The following is a 21,879-nucleotide window of genomic DNA, read 5'->3' as shown; positions in this document are numbered from 1 at the left end:
CTACACCTCCTTAGCTGCTTCGATTCGCATCTTGCTTTTCCTCCAGTCCTGGTCCGTCGTGGCTGATACGCCGATTGTGCGGAGGGCTGGGGTGCTATCGGGCTCCTTACTTATGCCTATGCAGTTTCCACTTCCTCAGCTGCGTTGGCGATCCAGTTTGCATCATAGGCATTAGCCTATATATTCCCGATGCAAACGGACGCGCTAAGTGGACATGCACAACGGGCGCGCCGCTGGCGCCGAAGGTAAGCCTGTCTGCACCCGGAGGCGTTCGGCACCGGCCATGCTGCCCAGTTCCCCTCCGGTGAGTTTCTTCCACTATATTGCAATAGTGAAAAACGGCTTAGCCTTAGGCGAATACCATTATGTCACTGTACAGCCGCTGATCCGAGGTTGGAGGTAGACTTTCGATGCAATAAGTGCAACTGGACTCTCCTCCAGCCCAGGAAACTCGCACCCAATATCCTCCCACGCAACAATAAGTGTGAAAACAGAGGACTTAAAGGCCACCCTTTTAAATTGTCGCTCTATACAAAAGCATGAACCATACATTTATGGCCTACTTTTAGACTAACAGTCTGATCTTTTATTTCTCACTGAGACCTGGCTGTCTGAAGCCTCCGACCCTACTATCACCTCGGCCATCCCTACGGGTTATAACATTCTTAGGAGGGACCGATCGAATGGGAAGGAGGGAGGTGTTGCCATAATTTACAATAAAAAACTAGACTGCTTAGGCTTCTGCTGTACCTTATCTCCCCATCATAGCATAGCTGGATTTCTGATTTACAGACCTCCCAGTGCTATTGGAAATGTTATTACTACGCTTAATATAGCCACCACCTCCCTGGCCTTAAAATACAACAACTGCCTCATTCTGGGATATTTCAATATACATATGGACAATGGAAAAGACCCTCAAACAATTTCCTTGTTGGAGGCGCTGCAGGCCTGCAACATGTTTCCATCTGTTTCTTTGGCCACCCATGAGAAGGGCCATACCCTAGACCAAATCGTTCACAACTTTGACATATCAGTAAGCCTACCTCTTCCCATTACCTGGTCTGACCACCTCCTATTAAAATTAGTCATTCCCAACTCTGCCACAGCCCCTTGAACTAACACAGGGCAGAGGGTCTCTAATTACGGGATGTTCCATAAGATATCCATCCCGATGTTAGCAGACGCCCTCGGTCGTTCCTCACCAGAGCTGTCTGGCTGCCCCGACTCGGACACCCTCTCAATAGATTCATGGCTCCGAACCAACATTGATGCATTGGTACTGGTTGTTTGCTGCTCCTCAAAGAGGTCAGCCCCACCAGCTCCATGGTTTAACGATTCCCTTAGATCTCGCAACAGAAATTGTGGAACAATTGAACGGAAATGGCGTAAATCCTATCTACCTGAGGACATGAAGGTGTATAAAGACACCTTAAAAGCTCATTACATTCTCATGAAGGCAGCCAAGAAAAACCTCTTTCAAACCAAGATAGAAAATGCCCAAAATAAGAGTAAGGAACTCTTTAGCATAGTTAAATCCTTTACTGCCCTGAGAGCCGGCACAAAGGAAGGGCCATGCACTGAAGAATGGTCTAAGTAAATAGTTGAATTCTTCCCCAAAAAGATCTCCATGATCCAACAAGCCTTCACTAACATCTCAGAGGAAGAACTGACCTTCTACCTTAGTTCTAATAGCAAATTTCACCACTTTACTAGCTTTCCCTGAGTTTCAGCTTGAAGAGTCACTGACCCCTCTCCAAAGCATTAAGTCTGGCTCTCCTACTGACCCATGTCCAGGGAATATCTTGAACCTATTAGCTCCCACCATAGACCCCACAGTAAACCAGCTCTTTAATGCTTCTCTCTCCTCAGGCAACATGCAGAAATTATGGAAGAATGCTAAGATTCTTCAACTGATAAAAAAGGCTAACGCCAAACCGACGGACCCTGCCAACTACAGGCCAATCTCCCTTCTTCCGACCCTCTCCAGAGTACTAGAGAAGCATGTAAACAAGGCCCTCCAAAAACACATTGAAGATGGGAAGCTCCTTCATGAGTCCCAATCCGGTTTTAGGGCTAACTACAGTATGGAGTCCACTCTGCTGGAAGTGACTGAATTTCTCAAGGGTAAGCTGGACCAGGGAGGCAAGACTGTTCTGATACTGCTCGAATCGTCGGCGGCCTTCGATATGTTCCCACATGAGAGGCTCCCGGAGAGACTTGCTGACATCGGTCTGGGGGCGGACCGCCTTTACAATGGATGTCATCCTTCTTGGCAAACAGATCTCAGGACATCTGGCTCCCCCCATTTTCATCCCCAGTTCCGGCCATGAATGTAGGTGTCCCTCAGGGCTCCATTCTCAGTCCTACCCTTTTTAATATATATCTATCACCCTTGCATTTCTGGTAGAGGAAGAGGGCGCCAAAATTGTTTCCTATGCTGATGACACTCAGCTGATTTTTACGTGTGAAAAGGAACCGACTTGACGGGGCAATGATTAGGTCTTGCCTCACAAAGGTTTTTAACTGGCTTAAGATCAATCAGCTGCAGTGCAATCCTGACAAAACTGAAGTTGTTTTCTTTGGTAATCCATAAACGCCTGACTGGAGCGCTTGGTGGCCAAAAGATCTGCCGCCCCTGCCCGCTGAAAAGGAGAAAGTCAAAAACGTAGGAATTGTCATAGACAAGACACTCTCCATGTGCTTTCAAATTCAAAATCTAAATGGCACTTGCTTTGGCATACTCTGGATGCTAAAAAAAACTCCTGCCACTGTTACCGCTTGAGAGCAGAAAGATCGTGGTGCAGACTCTGGTGACATCAAAGCTTGACTATGTCAACAGCTTGTACCTCTGTCTTCCCAAATCCCTTATCCAGCGCCTACAAGATGTACAATACGCGGTGGCCAGAGCCATCCTGAGACCTAAACCCAGATCTAGTATGACCCCTATTCTTAAGTCTCTCCGCATAAAAGAACGGATCGGCTTCAAAATGATGAACATCTTCTTTAAAGCTTTCCATGGCTTAGGAGTCGGCTACATAAATAAGCGCGTTAATCGCTACACAACAGCTAGACCCCTAAATTCTTCCAATGCCAACCTGGCCATCATGCCTAAAATATAGAGTGCCCGAATTGGAGGCAGATCCCACGGCTTTCTAGGCCCAAAATTGTGGAATAGCCTCCCTGAGTCTCTGAGACTAACCACAGACCTACTCTCTTTCATGAAAGAACTTAAAAACCTGGCTTTTTGATAACTGATGGGTCTTTTACGCATGTTTTCCTCCCACTGTCATGCGCCAGGACTCTCTAGTCTGAGTAGCTGCGCGCTTTATTAAATACACAATTTCATTTCATTAGGTCCCTGACAGTGCAAAGGAACACTCGTCCAAATTCTAAGCGCCTTATTTATGAGGCTTTGCTTCACTTTTATGCCGCTGGTGCGTCACTTTTTGTGACGCACCGGCAGCATAAAATATGTGCAATGTTACGCCCTATTTACAAAGTGACGCATCTAGGCCGATGCTTCACTTTGTAAACCCCTGCACCGCATTATACCTGCGCCAGGCACAATGTATGCAGGGTGGGTGTTGCCCCGCAAGATGCCTCGTAGAAGTGGCGCATTGAAATCTATGAGAACTCAGTGCGCCACTTCTAGGACACAATTGCGTCAATATATTACACCTGCCACACAGCAGGCATAAGACTGATGCAGGCCCTTTCACATGGGGCTTGCCCCATGTGAAAGGACACATTGCTGGAGTTGCGTCTATTTTCAGACACACCCCAGCAATGCACCACTTTTGCGCATACAGATTCGTCAGAAATACTGACATATCTGTAACTCCTTGCGACATGATGCGTCATACAGTAAATATGACACATCCATCATGTCGCAACGAGGGCGCACTAAGAAGTGATGCATCCCTGTTTTCACACAGCGATGCATCACTTCTCATAAATAAGGCCCTGAATGTGTTTACATCTAATATTCAGGGATAGTTATGTGTATTTTCAATATTGTAACACAGCAGCAGCTCGCCAATATTACTGCAAATAATCTCTGTGACGCCCTCCCATTTCTTATATGTTAGGCCTTGTTTTGATCTAAAATAAACGTTTTTTATGTATATTGCATGAAACATAAACACAAAATTTCTCTGCAAAATGGTTGTACTAGACTCTCACACATCAGGTACATAAGAAATAAATGAAAGGAAAACAGAATTTAAAACAAACTGTTTAGGAAATATTCAAGGTCATTAGGGCAAAACTCTGGAGAATGGAGCTGATGCGTTTCGGCAACGCCTTCCTCGGTGGTATATACCACTGAGGAAGGCGTTGCCGAAACGCGTCTGGTTGGAGCGTAGTGAGTCATAATAAATCTATTGACTCTCCCCCGCGAGTGCTGTGTCTTTTCTGGAGAGAGAGGAGGCGTGTAGCGGTAATATATATATATATATATATATATATATATATATATATATATATATATATATATCTTAACATGGGTGATCATATCAGTTTTCAGGTATTGATGATCACATTTTATTTAAAAACAGGCGGTGTGCATTATCAGTACAGTGAAGATGATCTCATGGAGAGAGTCGCCCTACAAATAAGCGCAAGTTAAGCGACTCGATAGATAATTCTGCACTTGTCATCCCGTTAATATTACAAAGATTGGCTAGAAGACCAGTGCACAGAGCCAGCATGACTGTTTCTTGTTGCTTGGCAACAAAGAGGGGGCAATGCGTGGGTGGGGCTTAACCCAGCTAAACCACCCGCAAAAACAGTCGATTCAATTGATCTGTTGCAAGCTCTTCTGCGCGTGTCTGCTTTCCGTGATCCGAGCACCGGCTATGTTGGATCAGGCAATATTTTCTCCAACTACTCCTCCCTTCGAACTATGTAATGCGATGGAGCTACTTGCCTGATCACGGCATGGCCATCGCTGTGACGTACTGTAACTGCTCATGCGCGATTTGGCGCAGGAAAAGTCCTGAATGGGGTGTTAGAGTGACATGTGGCCTCCAGTTTTAATCCCGTTTCTCAACGGAGGTCGCGCGTCTTGTGGGCATGCGCAGTGGTGCTTGCTATCTATTTTTCCAGACCCTCTAGCGGCGCTGCCGCAGCCTCGCAGTCTTCTTGTGATTTTTAGCACGCCCCCTGGTGGCGTTCGCCCGCACCTGCCTTCTTCCAGACTGGTTTCAGGCTCGCACGGCCGCCGCAGTCTAGTAGCGGTCCCCAGGATGTGAAGATGGCGGAGCTGCAGATGCTCTTGGAGGAGGAGATCCCCGGCGGGCGGCGGGCCCTGCTGGATAGCTACACTAACCTGGAGCGGGTGGCAGACTACTGCGAAAACAACTATGTGCAGGTGAGGGGAAAACGCATGTGTTGTAAAATGTACAACGCGAATAACCCCGCGGACGGACCAGGGTGGGAGCTCGTCTCAGGATAGGCGGGCAGGCATACTCGAGGAGGAAAGGGTAAGCTGATTTTAGGAGACTAACTACTGTTGGGCTGAAATTTTACATCCACACTGCCCCTTCCGTCATACATCTGTCCTAAGGAGGGGTTTGTGTGGGAGGAGAGGGCAAAATTGTAGCTCGGGAAAGAAAGTCCAGTGGCCGCCGTCAAGAAGGAAAGCCCTTGAGCATGATAGGAAAGCGAGATTTCACGTTGTGGTAGGGCAATGGGTCTGATTAATAAGGCACTTCCTCCAGAAAATATGGGGGCGGTGTGCCCCTTGGGATTTTAAGGCGCATCCCCTAAGCAACATTTTAGGGGCGATCAGGCTGGGGGTTGCAATGCATCCTAGGATGGTGGGCAGCATTCAGAGAAGGAATATTCGTAACTCGTAACCCAAAAAGGGGCGTGTAATGGTTGGAAGCTGTACAGTCTTCTCAGTATTGGGCAAGAGCCCTAACCAATACTATGTCGATTTGGAGAGTTCGGTCTTGATCTTACTTCAGTTTTTCCTTAAAATTGGACAACCTTTCTTCTCATATGACCCGTCTAAAATAATTTTTTGTAAGGAATAACTACTGGAAATGACGGATTCACGGTCGTGTCTGAGAAATATTCGTAGGTCGTTACCGCTTTAAAATGTTGACAGGGATAATATCGGCTAGGAGCCACCACACCACTTCCACTTGTGTTGGCAGAGTAAGGAATCTTTTCTCAGTTGAGGTGATTGCAATCTTCGAATCAAGAAGGAAGACAGGGCTTGAGCGCCCGGCTCCGTCGGCCCTTGGCCTCGGACTATCATCCTGATTCCTATCCTTGCCTATTTTCGAGGTGCAACGCGTGCGACGACGCGCTGACTGCGCCGCCGCTTTCCCGAAGTCTTAGCCCGCCCGGATGCCGGAGTTTTTGGTGCCTTTGTTCCCCGCCCTGGACCCTTGCTCTACTGTGGCCTCGGCCGGCCCCCTGGAATCGTTGCAGTCACCGGACCCGCTGGTGCAAATCTGAGCCCGAGGTCCCGATCCCGCCTCACGCCACGCACGGTCGCCAGAAGAACCGGGAGAGAGACGCCCGGACACCTCCTGTACCCTGCATCTGATGGGCTGGAGCCAGAGGGTAAGCCCCGGTGTGGCGGGTCTCCTACCCCGCTCTGTGGACCACGCTGTAGAAGGCTGCAGACCCCCTTCTTCTATGGTCTAGTCTGCTGCAAAGAGAGCCTGAGGGAGGGGAAGAGACTGCTGGCTTTCACCTGTTGCGGCGCAGACCTGTTGGGAATTGCCTCCTTGTCACGATCCCCCCCCTGGCCACGGTACCGTTCAACGGTAAAACATGGCGCTGATTGCCTGCTCGCTGCTGGGGGGTGATGCTCCGGTCTCGCCCGCTGCCCGCTTCGCCCTCCCTCTACCAGACTCCAGCTCCCCAGTGCCGTCCCGGATTGCTGCCGTTGGGGGGACGCAGCTTCCGCTGACATACGGCTCCGTTCTGGCTGCCCTGCGGGACTTTCGTCTGCAATTGTGTGTCGGCTTGCAAACGCTGAGTGAGCGGTTCGACTCTACACTGTCTGCTGCGGGCCGTGAGCGCCCCGTTTGTGATCAACAAGACGTGAGTCTGCCAGTGCTGTGGTCCTCCTGCGGGGAAGCAACGACTGGGTATAACGGTGCTACACTGGTGTCTGCATTTGGCTTTCCCGGCGCTCAGGATCAATCGCTCTCCTGCTCAATGGCAGATACTTTGTTTCCCCGGTCATTGCTGCCTGCTTTGTTGTTGCCTGCCTCACCGTGCCCGCAGGAGTTTCCAGCTGAACTACACCTGGCGACCTCGAGAAACTGTTCACGGTGGCCTACGACTCCTTTTATGTGGAACTCATGTACTTTACAAGCCAGGTCTGGATTTTATATGGTGTGCAAGGGGACCTCAATAGATGACCGGTGGCCATTTTGTGACTCTACTTCTCCATCTTCTCCCAAGTGGCCATATTGTCTTTGTCTGTTCGGGATGCGGGGCATTCACGAGGGGGCGGGTCTAATCGTACGCCCGCGATCGGGCCAGGGCTAGATTACTTTCTATCATCATGGCTTCACGGCCGGGCTGGACTGGGACTGGAATTGTCTACTTATGTTGTGCGCACTCGTCGCGATCTGTCTGCCTTCATTTCCGTGGTGTTACATGCTATCTTCCCACGACCGCCTTTGGGTGTAGTGGGGTTTCAGTGTGTGGAGGCTTGGTTGGCCGGTGGTGTCGGGCGCTCCTGAGGATACGTGGGCTCCTCCCCGCCTCCTTTCTTCTTTCTTCTCTTAGTTTCTTTACTCTATTCCTACTTTCTCTCTCGTCTATATTTCGGGTTCATTGGGCGACAGGCACTATGCTGGGGGGGGGGGTAGGCCATAGCCTCCGCATTGGTGTAGGGTGGGGGGGTAATTTACTGTTTCTTTTTTAGTTCTATGGGCCTCTTTCTTTCATGTCTCTGCGCTATACTTGTTTCGATTCGGGGTCCGGGTGTGGGGTGGATTGAGTGGGGGCGGCTTTTAGGGGGTGCGTATTTACTACTGTGATGATCCTGTTATCTAATTGCATCGCCTTACTGTATGAGATTTTCTATGGCTGTTTTAATGATGCTGCTGCTCTCCAGTGTATGAAGCCGACTTGCGGACTCGAATCTCCTTGTTTCTATCCTTTACTGACTTTTTTCCCGATAAAATTTTTTTTTTTGGAAAACCTTAAAATTAACCTTCACTTCTCCTTCCCCCGGTGTCAAGGATCCCTCCAGTGTATGAATCCTGAATCGTTGCTAATCCTGACCTTGACGCACAGGGGATGTATTGTTTGTCTCTGTGCTCAACCGTATTGTGGCCGGCCTGATGGTTGTAGGCCCGTATTTGTTCTTTTACTATGCACAAATAAAGGTTTTTAAAAAAAAAAAAAAAAAGAAGGAAGACAGGATTCTCTAGCAAACTGCTCTCTGTAGAGAGGGGGCGCTGTCATGAAGGGATGGGGTGGGAGGTCTCCCCTTGGGTTGGGTGGTTGTGAGCTCCTAATTGGGCTCCGAGAAGAAGGGGCTTACTAAGTTGGGTGGAAATAACTCTCCTCGAAATAGGAAGCCCTCCTCAGGCTGACTGTCTGAGGACAGGAGGAGGGAGAGTCATTCCTTGGCATAAAGAGAGCCATTAGAGGAGAAAACTTATTACATTATGGTTATATTATGTATAATATATATATATATATATATATATATATATATATATATATATAGATCACCCCTACAGGTACAGTAGAAAGATCATCCGGATACAAGAGGAATGACTATTCCTATTGCAGGTGAAACATTGTGACATAGTAAGAAGTGTTTTCTTCAGGTTGGGTGGAAGTATACTTGTAGTATGCAGGGCATTTACCAGCCAGCTCCAGCAGCAGCAGGACGTCTCCGACTGCTCGGCTTAAGACACCCATTTAATGCCCTGTCGCCTCTTCTAAGAAATTGTAACTGCCCAGGCGGATCTAAGCACTGCCCAGCTGTCCAGCATAACATATGATTGTCTCACCAATAACTCATTTGGCATTTAATTAATATTGCCTACGTGAAGCCCTTGACTCCTACCTTGGATCAGTTCGCTTGGAACTACCCAATTAATATTGGGCTCTTTATTATAAATACAAATTACTCCGGATCAATATTCCCCAACCTATTTCTGACCCAGCGCCAAAACAATTCAACTAGCTCACTATTGTCCTGAAGATAAACCCCAGTAATTGGGTTCGAAACACCGCACAACGTGAACTCCACATAATATGTATAAATCATCTATGGAGTTCTTTTGTATTGTTGTCAATGCAATGTCTTTTTAAAAAAATCCACTATCACTATTGCACACCACGCTTTCGTTTTACTAATTATGTGAGCACCCTAATTTGTTTTTCTCAAATAAAACTGCCACCTCTTGACCTGCATGACCCTTGACAGACTCGTCTCTTTTTCCCTTTTGAATTCATTTCCTTTATAAAAAAACAGTGCCCCTCTCTGGGTCACCCCTTTTTGCTTTTGGACCTTTTTAGGCCACACTTAAACCATTGTTCTTTAAATATTCCTTCCCACCCCAGGTTCACATATCGGGGTACCCTTGTCTCCCAAAACTTCAGGAAAAGGATGCAGCACAGTTATCCACCCCTTCCTGCAAGCCCCTGGGATAAAACAACGCAGAGAACCTTTTTGACTTCAGCAATAGGTTGAACACAGCGGTCCTTTCCCACCCCGAAATGACTTATGAAAGGGCAGAAAGAACATTCTTCAATCTACTCCTTACGGGGATGGAGGGATGGCAGCAATAACCCCTCTCATTAGGAGATGCATGTGCTTATCAAGACTCAGTCCTACTGTGAGGACCAAGTATTCCACGGCCAAAGAAAATAGGGAGCCGGGGACAAGAAAAATGGTTCATGGTAGTGTAGAACCCAGTCTGCTCATTAAAATAGGGTCACAGGACATTTGTAATTTAAGATAACAGATGACCAGGCAGGATCACTGTTGAAACCAAAGTTTGATATCAAAATCTGTGATCGGATTTAAATACTTTATATATCGGTGCATCACTGTCTTAAAGCTATCTCAACCTCTCCCCCCACCACCATGTGCGCTGGTTGCAAAATTCTGTTGCTGGAGGAAAATTAACCATGATGTTTGTCTGGGACAGGGGGTACAGAATGTTTGTGTTTACACAAGCAATAGTTGTTAATAATCTTCTTGTCACAATGCTGCTAATTGTTCAAACAATTGACTTAAAAAATAGCATATGAAACGTGCAGCTTAAGGGTGGCAGTTCCTAGATAAATATCCACCTGTTCCCGGAAAGAAATACATACCTATATTTGCATGATATTGTTGATAATGTTGCAGGTACCTTCTCCTATGAGGATTGAAAAGTATTTTTAACTTGGTGTATCGAAAAATCACCCCATTTATAGAGAAAACACGTTGTAGCTAGTGTTGATGGCGCCCATTCCTAAATTACTTGAAATCTCTCCACATTATTTGCATTTTTTTAAATTAAAAAAAATAACGCTATCTGTTCTGAATTTACTAATGTGCTCGGCTCCTTCTATCTTCATTTCTTTCTGACACGTTTCAAATATATTTTTAAAATGTACGTTGCTTAGTATATTTGTTGTAATTTTTGCACAGTGTTTTATAACGGTATTGAGAACGTCGAATCTGCTTGTGTCCTAGAAAGAAAAAAAAAGATTTGACATTGTGGTTATGCAAACACTTTCCTTTTTTGATAACATAAGTCTTATGCTTGTGTTTTGATGTGGACGTTTGGAATGCCAGCTTCCATGCACGTTGCAAACGAGGGCTGCCTTCTTGTCCACGTTGACGATTATACTTGATGGGCGCATGCGATTTGTCCAATGTGTTATTTTCCATAAATGTGGGTGCTCCGGTTTCAGTTAAACAATTACCAGCTGTCTCTGGAATGTGGCCATGAATCCCCCAACGTATCTGCCTCAAGGTTGCAGCAGAAATGATTCTGTTACATTTGGCAGCAGTGCGATGGCATCGTGCTGTTGTTTTGCTTCGGTAGAAAAAAACAGGTCGGGGAGGCAGTTCCAGAATGATGATGCATTGCTAGGGTGCTCCCATTTCAGGCGTGGGACGCACGCAAGGGCTGCAGGTGCAGACATTCTCCACGAGGAAAGATTGTTTGGCTTGGAGCGAATGTTCATTACGTTATGTTTTTGCATGCCGTGTGTCACTTGCTACATTCCATAGCAGTCCGAGGCGTCGGAGGTACTTTGTAACCCATATAGAAGAAATCATTTCCATGGTGGCCTATTAAAAACTGCTTACTCCACCCTTGGAGCTTGTTTTCATTAGAAGTTAAAACCAAGCTGGGGATTGACAAATCATACATTTGATGCAGGATTGATGCTACAAGAAAGCTAAGGATGGAGATATTTTTTCTGAAAGAACTAGTATCACTGTAGTTTAATTTGAACCCAGTAATGAAAATGTTTCCTAGTTGATGTTTGCGTTTTGTGTTTAAGGGTTCTTCCAATGCCTATTTAAAGGGAAGTATAGCCTCCGCCGTTAAAAGGCAACAATCTCCAAAATAAGTCTTGATGGTTAACTTGCCACAAATTACCTTCGGGGGCATTTCTATGGCATAATGTATCGATAACTGGGGTATGCAACAGCTGCACCATATGGTACCTCACATTATGTAATGCATTGTTGTTGAATTTTCACAGGTAGAAACGTTTTGATCATACGTACTGCAGAGAAAACTTTATGTACATTGAATAATTGTTGGCGTACATTTGATCATGCCATACGAATCTCAATTCTGATTCACGTATGTTCAGTCAAAATATCGCGCATCTTCAAAATGAGTGATATAAGAATACACACCTATTATTATAGCTGATGCACAACCCATAGCTGTTTTAGAGCCACAGTTTATCTTTTAGGCTCTATCTCTTCGTGTCAGTATGGATATTGTTTCCTGCTTTTTCTTTTTCAGGGCTTACCTGGAGTTTTTTCATTTGACTTTGTGCAGGCCAGTTGTACTTGTCACCAGTCATATGTTAGCATAATTCAGGAAACAGTCTCACTGTTTTGCTCAGTGATTACTATTTAGACACGTTGTTGGATAAACTTCTTGGTGCTGAAGCGTAAAAGTTGTTGAAGGATATTCTTGCCACTAAAATGATATCAGTCGCTTTCATTTATCTTAAACTCATTTCTTGTAAACAAAATGAATGAAGAGTCCCTCCGATGAAACCATTGATCCATAGTTCACACTTTCAAATGTTTATTGAAATGTGTCTGTAAAAGTGTGGAGTAATCTTCTAATACAAATTGTAATGTATTGATTGCATTGTTCATTCATAAATGAGTTATTAACTGTCGTAATTACTAATTTTGAGTGACTTGATCTGCATCCCTGCATTCCCATTTCCTAGAGGTATCCATATTCGATTCTAGACTCTTTGATACTTTGTAAATCACATAAATTCCAGCTTTGAAGAAAATTCATCTACTTTGGAATTTTTATTATTCCTGCTTGACAGGTTTCATGAGAATTTTACCTATGCTAAGGATTTGTGGATAGGATTTAAAACATATTTTAATAATAGCAACTGTGCTTTTTTTCATGGGGATTGGTGTTAACGGCAAATATAATTGAGAGGCAGGTGATAGAACATTTTACAAAGTAAGTATAAATGCATTTTGTGATTATTCGGAAAAAATGCAAACAATAGTCACATACAAGTACACCATAACTACACAATTTATTACCTCTAAATACTGCGTTAGTGCTTTTGCAGTCTTGCTACTTTATCATTTTTGCATTGTAGAGTACATGTAGCCAAAGTAAAAGCGTCCTAAAAGGAGAGGATTTTTAGATTTGTAGTAAATACTAGGCTCTACTATGTAGTGTGAGTGCAACAATTGTAAGATGAGTGTGCCACAGTTAGAATTTTTTTATCAAAAGTGTTGTGTCACACAACTTGGAAGTTCTTATCATGTTACGTATATATTATTATTTACAGTCCAGCACTGGTCATTGTTCATTCTAGTAATGGCAGTTATTTTTTTTTTTCAGTTACATTTTCATAAATGGTTGCTTTGTTGAAATTACAGACCAGAAGATGTCCTGGTTAACAAACCAACATTTTCTTAATATACGTTTATAATAGTCTGACTTCAGTGCACATTATCAAAGTGTGTACAAAACATTTCCATATTTGGATGCCTACAATAGGGTTAACATTTAATGTTTCTTCCTAGTACTGTTCTGAGCAGTGAATTAGTACTTGCTCGCCATTGCAACTGCGCTTGTAATGTAAGGTCATGTTAAACATTTTTTTTCTCTAATGTAGACTGAAGACCATTTTTGATGCACCCATCTTATTCTTGCTTTAAGAAAGAAATTGATGTTGTATATTCCTACTCATTCTAGTTCTGAAAGTCCAAGTGAAGTTTCTATCTCATTTTGTGTGAAAATGTTTCATTTACTTATGCAATTTTTGAGTACGATTTTTTTTTTTTTTTTTTACAGAATTTTTCACAATTCAATCACATCACAAAGGTTCTAAATATTGAAGCGGACTACAATCTGTGCAAGTCCAACTTCTTTTGAAAGAGGCCCAAACCTATTGTATGTGCCCGCATAAAACGCTACGTTTCGACTCTGAAAATTCTACCAAATAGCTTATTTCCTTAAGGTCTAAAGAATTTGATAATAGAGCTTGTTAATTCTTTGAGTTCCACTTTACCATTATCTTTTAATTTTAGCATGTACCTAACCTACTATTCGATACAATCTTAATCACTGCTGATTAAGCATTTTGACATAGGTAATTTCTTTTTGATTTTCTAATATTATTTAGATGTTTGTATATTGATAGGAATGCATGATTGCATGCGATTTGTAGACCTACAGTAGGGTTATTTTGTGAAGTAAAGATGTTGCTAATGATATAAATAAATCAATTTCTTAAGCCTGGCAGCAGCATTGTCGTATTTTGTTTTGGTTATGATGTGTGATATGATGACAGTTGTTAACAAAGCATTTGCTCGGATATTGACCTTTAGGATAGATATGCTTCTGAAGTATGACACTGAAAACATTACTCGATGTTTAGTTACAATACCATTAATTTAACTGAAGGAAGTGATCACACTCTTAGGGGTTGTTGTATTGTTGCCCATTACTGTGGGTTTATTTTGATCAGCCAAAAGTTTCATTTTTGGAGGAACATATTTTTTGCAGTTTATGTGTATTTTGAGCAGGTTGCATGGAGCAATCCTTAGCAAATCAGTTGAAGGCGAGCTAACAAAACAGGACAACTCCCCCAGGCAGTGACGCACTCCAGGTGCACGTCTCTGAAAGAGATCATTGCCTATATTTGCTTGCTCATTTTAAGCTAATCTGCAGATGGCCCCAAGTTTGTAACTTATTGCTCTGTGCTGTCTGTTCAGATACCTTAACAAATCTTTAAGCATACTTACATTACAATTTATCACAATTGTCTGTATCCTGGGACTCCTGAGCACCTCAAGCATTCTTGTGTCCTTCTCCTGATGAAGACCCTTTGAGTGGCTCACCAGAGTCAAAACGCCAACACAGCACAAGTTGTGTTCTTGATCAAAATAGGATCACAGAAATACATTTTTGGTTGATTCTTTACTATTTACCACTTAAACTTTGTTGGTGAAGCACTGACCATTTCTTTGCCCACACTCGTGGTTAGTATTGTGTACTTTGTTGTATACCTAGAATAGTTTGTCGTATATTGCAGTCTGTGCCTTGCTGATGCATGTGCAGACTGTTGATACATAGATCACTAAGTTGACTTAAGCTTTTATGTAAATTTTCTATTTGTGCACATCTCACAGTAGAACCACAGGATTTATTGAATTTAATTAACCTGTGTTCCAATCAGAATAGAAGGTTGGCGTATTTTATTTAGTCATGAACTATATGCTTGATTTCTTTTCCCCTGGTTCCTTGCCACAGTCTTTAGGTTGTTTGCAGAAGCACAGTGAGTGGGGCAACCTATTCTAATGTTCCCGGACTTCCATATAATGAGAATGAGTTTCAGTGACATCATTATTGATAATTTTGCAATGTTAAACATTGCCAGCAGAGCAGTTCAAAAGAGAGGACCTCATATTACGGTCACATATGGAGCCATAGGCTCTGACAAATTCTGTGTGCAAAAGGAGTGTATGTGGTGGGCGTGTTACATAAAAAAAAAATCATAATTAGATTTATATTTGACACAAAACTGTAATAGGATTATAAATCAATCATCTGCCTCCAACTATTACTGGAATCATCAATGTATAGTACAGACAATAGCATCTATATTTTAATCAATGCAATGGATTAAGTAGTATCATTCCTTTGCTAGGATTTCAAGTCATAACATAGGCATTGTTGGTCTTCTGCATGCATGGGTAGAATATGAAGGGCTACAAAATCAAAAAAAAAATTGGAACGTAGGTTAGGTTTAAAAATGATTTAAAAACATTCCCTAAAGTAATTAAAAAAGATAACTATATTTTTGTTCCACGCTCAGGAAAAATACCTATAGCAAATTATTGTACTATAAGGGTGACATCAACCTTATTGCAAAGATAAAATGTCAGATATAATTGTGGTAGGACCTGGTAGGGGCCTCAGAATGGGGCCCAATAATGTCATGTTGCTAAATAAATGCATGACCAAATCTTTGCAGTCTGAGTTAAGTATCTAGAAGGTCTGGGGTCGCCACTTGGTTCGCTCTTCAAGACTGATATTCGTTTGACCCACTGGTTAGAAATGACATTCAGGACAACGCCCCCTGCATGGTGCCATCATGGGTGAGAGTGAGGGCTTCATGGCAATTTTCGATGGTCATGAACGTTTATCTGATGGTGTCCTTATCAACATGCATGCATGTGTTGAATTCCGGCGGAGGTAGTGATATTTTTATTGGGAAGCGAGGAGGGAATGTGGCAGGATGATTTTCTCCTGTAACTTATTTGTACTGTATTTTATTTATTACTTTAAGCTGAATGTGGAAGAGTGGCAGTCTGCCCCAGGAGTTCTGTGGAAACACTAAGCTCGGTGTAATTCTCATTTCAGATGGTTTAAACTCATTGTAAAACAAAAGTCAGTAGAGAATGACTGTAGCTAGCGAGGTTTCATTTCACTGAAGGAGTTTAAATTCCGCACATTGCATCCTGGCCAATGATGATCACTGTAGCAGTGCTTGTTGTAACAGACGAATCTTGTACTCTGAAGTGCATTTGTAAAAGTAGTTCTGTATATTAAGGGTATTGTACAAAAACATTCACATGAGTGCAGACAAGGCTCCAGGGATTGGTTCAAAGACACCAGTTTTATTGGGGATATGATCTGTGCAGGTTGGATGCTTCAATGTTTGATTCACCCTCTCATCCTGTAAAAAAAGTAACCAGACTGTCACTGCGGTGAGGTAATGGTAAAATGTTTGAGGTAATGGTAGAGTGTGTAAGCGTAGATTGGAACGGTGGAATGCAGAATGGGCTGGCAGATGATAAAGAAGATCGTTATGTTGTAAAGGTTGGGGCTCAATAAAATATCTAAGTCATGGAAGTGTACTTGCCTTCGTTGCGATATTGGTGACGAGCTGGAACCAGACAAGACTCATGAGGAAGAAGCACAGTAGAAATACAAGGAGAAGAAAAGGCTGTTACGAAGAGACCCAACGCCAGTTTACTGATAAGTGGCTTGATCCGTCAGTATATTGCCACAGGTGCTGTTATTAAGGCTACCAGCAAGTTTTATATGACATTTTGACATATTTCCAAGGCAGCTGAGGTGGTAGCAGTTGAACGGCCTCACCGCTAAATGTCCCACACAGTAGGGATACGGTGGGTGTCTGTGACCCCTAACAGTGCACAGGAGGAAAAGTACGCAAACATCACACTACACGTTTGCATGCCGCCATTTTGGGGGTATGTTTTTATTAACCTAAACGGCTCTTCTTAGGAGTAGGAATGTACAGAGACTGCATATTGGCTGGCGTTTTAGACGAAGCATCGGTGCACCTTGTGCAGGGGTTACAACAATTACTATTGGCAGTAGCAGGTAATTTTCTTCAAGGTATTTGGGCACTTGAGGCACTACGTTTGGTTATTTTTATTCTGGGGGCAGAGTAGCATAAACAAACAGTATGGTTTTTGAGCTTGGCTTTCACTGCCTCCATATTATCAGCTGCTTCTTCTCCTTTTTAGTAACCATTATTATTTGGAACGTATTATCTTTCCACTTTGTCATTTTGTCTACTCTTGGAAACTGGTAAAAATTAGTGCTTCATTAGAACTGCATATTCCAAAGCTGGTAAAATGATAATTCTACAAGTGAGTGAGTGTCGATCGCAGGTCCCTGAACACCCCTCCTCCCTAGGCAAAGCAGATCCCTTCGATGGTGACTTTAAACGCCTCCCACACTGTCGTCATTCGATTAACTGAGCCCACATTCTGTTGAAAATAATTGTGGATTTCCTGGTCAGTTTCCATTCGGACAACTGAGTCCAATAGCATAGTAGGGTTTAGGCGCCAGGCCTTATGGGGGACGTATCCAGACGTGGGGCAAGGCTCGTTACCACTGGGGAGTCGTGGTCCGAATGGGTGCGTGCGAGGTGTTCCACCCGTGTCAGCCATGTGCTGAGTCCCTTAGAAATCATCCCGTAATCCAGCCTCGACCACGCTACATGCACGGCAGTGTAGTATGTACCCTCTCTCAGTTCTGGGTGCAAATATCGCCAGGTGTCTATTAGGCAGTTTTCCGTTATGATTTTGCCCATCTATCGTTGGGTGCGGGCATAATGATGGGGTTGTGGGTGCGATCTGTCCAACGTCTGATTAACTGTCGTGTTGTTGAAATCACCTTCCCCCCCCCTCAGATAACAGGTTTGGAGCCTATGTCTACTATTTGCCCCCATAGATTGGCAAAAAACATTGTCATCAATATTGGGCCCGAAGCAACTAACTAGTGTGACTGAGTGTGAGGCTAGTTTTCCCCACATTATGCTGAAGCGGCCTTGAGGGTCCGAAATGTCGCCCATATGTATATACGGAGTGTATTTTTATTTATTTATTTTTTTAAAACTAGGATTGTGGTGCCTCGCGAGTAGGTAGAGAAGGATGCGAAGCAACTGTGTCCTGCCCATCGAGCATCGAATCGCTGGGGCTGCTTAGGGTCTAGTTGGGTTTCCTGTAGCATTGCTACTTGCATACCATGTCTGTCCAGGTACGCCAGTATTTGTTGGCACTTACGGGGTTCCCCAGTCCTCTAATGTTCCAGGTTATGAAACATATCTCAGGTTGTCTGAAAAGTTTCAGCGCTCCGTCTATCATCTCCTTGTGTTTGGTTGGTTACGGGTGCTGCCATCTAAGTGGCTCTTTATGTAGTCTGTCCTAGCGTATAGTAAATCGAGCATTGTGTGCTGTGTACCCTTTAGCAAATAGAAATCGTACTTTTCACTATCAGGCGATGTGCTTATAAACAAACATTCCTGTCTACCCTCCCCCACCCACATCGACAGCCCCAACTTGTCGTGATCTCTGTACCTTCCCATACAGTCCACAACTATAACTAGCAGCTGTCCAGACAGCAAACATTTTTCACTTATAAACCCCAAAGCAGGTCTGTGCAATTGCTCTGGCTAAACTGCTGCAGTTGACAATATAATAAAGGAACAATAAGACTCCCATAGGAGCGAGGAAGGGGGGAGTGGACAGCAAATGAAACAGAATATCTCACCAAGTGAAATCACTCAAATGCGTTATATATATATATTAAAAAGGAAAAAAAAGCTGGGGATCACCCTTTGGGGTTACATCAGAGGGAGCTTCAACCCACTCTCGCCCTCCCAGTTATTAAAGAAGGGAAGGAGAGGGGCACCCAGGAATTGCAAGAATGCATGCTCACTGAATCACATAGATCTATTTAGACAATTAATCGTGCCTGCGTCTAGTTTTACAAGTATATTGGTCATAGGCTGGTCCATGTGCATGGGGGACATGTTCGGTCATGCAGGTCACATTTCATACTCCCGACCAGTCCGATATTATCTCAGCCATTCATTGTTCGTCAGCGGTGATGGTGATTGATCTTCCAGATACTCCTTCTCTCTACTCGACCGCTGCTTCTTTCATTTCTTAAAGAAGACCTCTACTTTTTGCGGGTGGCTGAAGAATTGCTGCTTTCCCTGATGAGTGACTCTGAGCCGGGTCGGGTACATCATCGCATAGTCTGTTTGCACCAGGAGTATTTTCTTCTTGACTGATATAAATTTCTTTCTGGCTTCTTGGACCGTGAGTGTGAAATCGGGGTATAAAGCAATGTTGTGCCCTTCGTACACAGGTTGCTGTTTTTGTTCTTGGCACCTGCAGTGCTGTGTCCCGGTCCCTGTAGTTGAGTAACTTGGCTATTATAGGCCTGGCGGCTGCTCCCGGTGGTGGTCTGTGCCCCAGGGATCGATGCGCTCTTTCTGCCACCAGTTGGGCAGAGAATGTGTCAGTGCCGAAGATCTTGCAAAGCAGTCGCTCAACATATTCTTCCATTTTGCCGGTATTGGCACTTTCCGGCACTCCCAAGATGCGTATGTTGTTGCGCCTTGAGTGAGCCTCAAGATCTTCATTTTTGGCGGCAATGACCTTTAGCAGTCGGTCCATTTGCGATAGCTGCGAGTTTCTGGCTGTTGCGGTATCCTCCAGATCGCAAATTAGGTGTTCTGCTTCCCCAATGTGTGCATAGTGTTTCTCCAGTTTTTGTGCCATGAAGTCTATCCTATTGCACATGGTGTCCATTTTGGTCTCTATTGAGGTAAGGCTGTGCTTCATGGTAATGAGGAGCGCTTTTGGCTCATCTTCAGGCTGCAGGGCATCATTTGGGAGGTCAGTGGGCTGCTGCTCGCTCTCGTTCTGGACTCTGGGTGTCCTCCAGGGCTCAAATAGCAGTTTAGCCTGCTTTGTTTCTGTCCTGCCCATCTTGTCCAGCAGTTGGGCTCGGTTATTGCTTTCCCCGGACTGAGTAGTGCAGCATCTGCAATATTTGCCTCCAAATTAGGGTTAAATTGGATGCACCGGTCAGCTCCCCTGCCGCCTGGGAGTTACTGGCGTCGTATTTTGGTGATGGGTAGCTGCTAGTGAGTGTCACCTGTGGTGCTTGTACAGTCCAATCAGTTGTGTGGTATGTCAATTATTGGTTAATCTGTTCTGCTTGTTTTGGCTTTTCTGTGAGAAGTCTGATCTAGGTGGTGAGACTAGCTAGCCTTGCGTCTTCTGTAGGCATTCAGGGAGGATGCAGTATGGCGCCAGGAGTCTTCCCGGGTTGCTCTATGGGGTGTTAATTCCGCCTTCCCTCAGGTGCACCCCCCAGTCTGCTGTATATGCATCCCGTCCAGATGCCTCAGCCGCTCCATACTGGCATTTAATGCTCCGCGCAAAGGATCCATTCCTGGTGAGCAGTGGAGTTCTTCCGCGTAGTTCTTGTCTCACTCTGCTGCTATTGGGAAAGAAAGCAATTTCCCTCTCTTCCCTTGTTACCACTGGGCGGGGCAACGCTTCCAGACACTCTTGGGCATGAATTTAAGAGCAGCAGGGGGGGGGGAGGGCCAGGTCTGACCAGTCTCAACGCGCGCGTGCCGGCGGCTGCCGCCGGTCTCAACGCGCGCGTGCCGGCGGCTGCCGCCGGTCTCAACGCGCGCGTGCCGGCGGCTGCTGCCGGTCTCAACGCGCTTATCTCTTAATTGTGTCTTCTCTTCCTCAGGCAATCGGAGTGCAGACCCCTCAGCAGACTCGATCGCTTGCTGCCGCAGGGCTCAGGCTTCCAGATACAGGCCGTCCCTTCAGCCCCGCCTCTCACACAGGGCAGCGCTAATATTCCGCAGAGCCCGACCTCCGCAGTCAGCTCGGCGCTCGTGCGTCGTTTCCTCGACCTGATAGGCCGGATCGTGTCTCAGCCGCCTTTGGGCCTCAGATAGCGGGTTCGCGCAGTCAGGCCAGCAAGGGCAGAGGCCAGACCTGTCTACTGTTGCGGTATGATAGGCCAGGCAGTTATCTTTAGCAGCAGCAGTGGCACCAGCTTGGCCCGCCCGGCATCCCTCCCCCTCCCTGCATACCTGCTTTTTCCAGGGCCTGCTGATCTGGCCCGCATCCATGCCACTTCCGTCACGTGCGGGGACTGAGTCTCGCAGCTAACCCAGCCGCCTATTGTCTATGCTCGCAGGTACGGAGCGCTGGTCCTGCCGTCTCCTGTGGTGCTCTATTAGGCCAGAGCAAGCCCGTCGCGAGTTCCGGCAGGCCTCAGCTCCGCTCTCAGGGCTCCGCCCTCGTTCTCCGCTGCTGTGCTTCTGCAGGGCCTGGGGAAGGCCTGTCTGGTTACTGCACTTGTGCTTAGCGATTCTTTCCGGATCACATCATTTGCTTCCACGCACTTTCTGACATCGATTTGACTTGCTTTTGGGAATAGAGTCCATGCGGGAGTAGGATGATGCCAGATTTAGTCTCTCGGGCCGCTGAAGCCTCACGGAAGTGCTGCCATTTTGCGTGTGCGCCCTCTAGTGCCCCCCGCCCCCCGAATGTTTGAACAGTTCACTTAGCTATTTCAGTGTGTGTTAGAAAAAAGCCTGACATCCTTTCATTTAACATGCTTTGCACACACAGTTCAATTGTCACACAGTTCACTTTACAAATTCCTCTAACTTCAGTCACAGAAAGAAAAATAAATGTAATGGGATAAGCAGACCTTTGACCTCGCGTCTCTGAAAGCCAGAAAATGTGAGCAATAAGTATGCCTTTAAATCTTATCTTGTCAGATTTGCTCTGCTTTCAGAGAGAGGTCAAAAGTCAGTTTGTCTTCCCTGAAGTTAGAGGATTTTCAA

The 21,879-nt window shown here is 45.0% G+C and overlaps 1 protein-coding gene across 8 annotated transcripts in view; it reads left to right on the top strand.

Annotated features, from left to right (window-relative positions):
* The first annotated feature begins 5,121 nt into the window (after window positions 1-5,121).
* ABI2 (abl interactor 2) overlaps window positions 5,122-21,879 on the top strand; it is a 741,358-nt gene continuing 724,600 nt past the window's right edge. For 2 of the 8 annotated variants that reach the window (XM_085648944.1, XM_085648942.1), the window contains exon 1: window positions 5,128-5,374. In XM_085648944.1, coding sequence (XP_085505070.1) covers window positions 5,258-5,374 — 117 coding nt within the window. In that variant the 5' untranslated portion in view covers window positions 5,128-5,257. Of the gene's footprint in view, window positions 5,375-21,879 lie in introns of all 8 variants that reach the window. The other 6 variants (XM_085648940.1, XM_085648938.1, XM_085648941.1 and 3 more) reach the window with 6 other exon arrangements.

Source organism: Triturus cristatus, chromosome 3_2 (assembly GCF_964204655.1).
Source record: "Triturus cristatus chromosome 3_2, aTriCri1.1, whole genome shotgun sequence".
Classification (NCBI taxonomy): domain Eukaryota; kingdom Metazoa; phylum Chordata; class Amphibia; order Caudata; family Salamandridae; genus Triturus; species Triturus cristatus.
The sequence above is the reverse complement of the archived record's forward strand: the minus strand, read 5'-3'. Positions and strand labels throughout refer to the sequence as shown.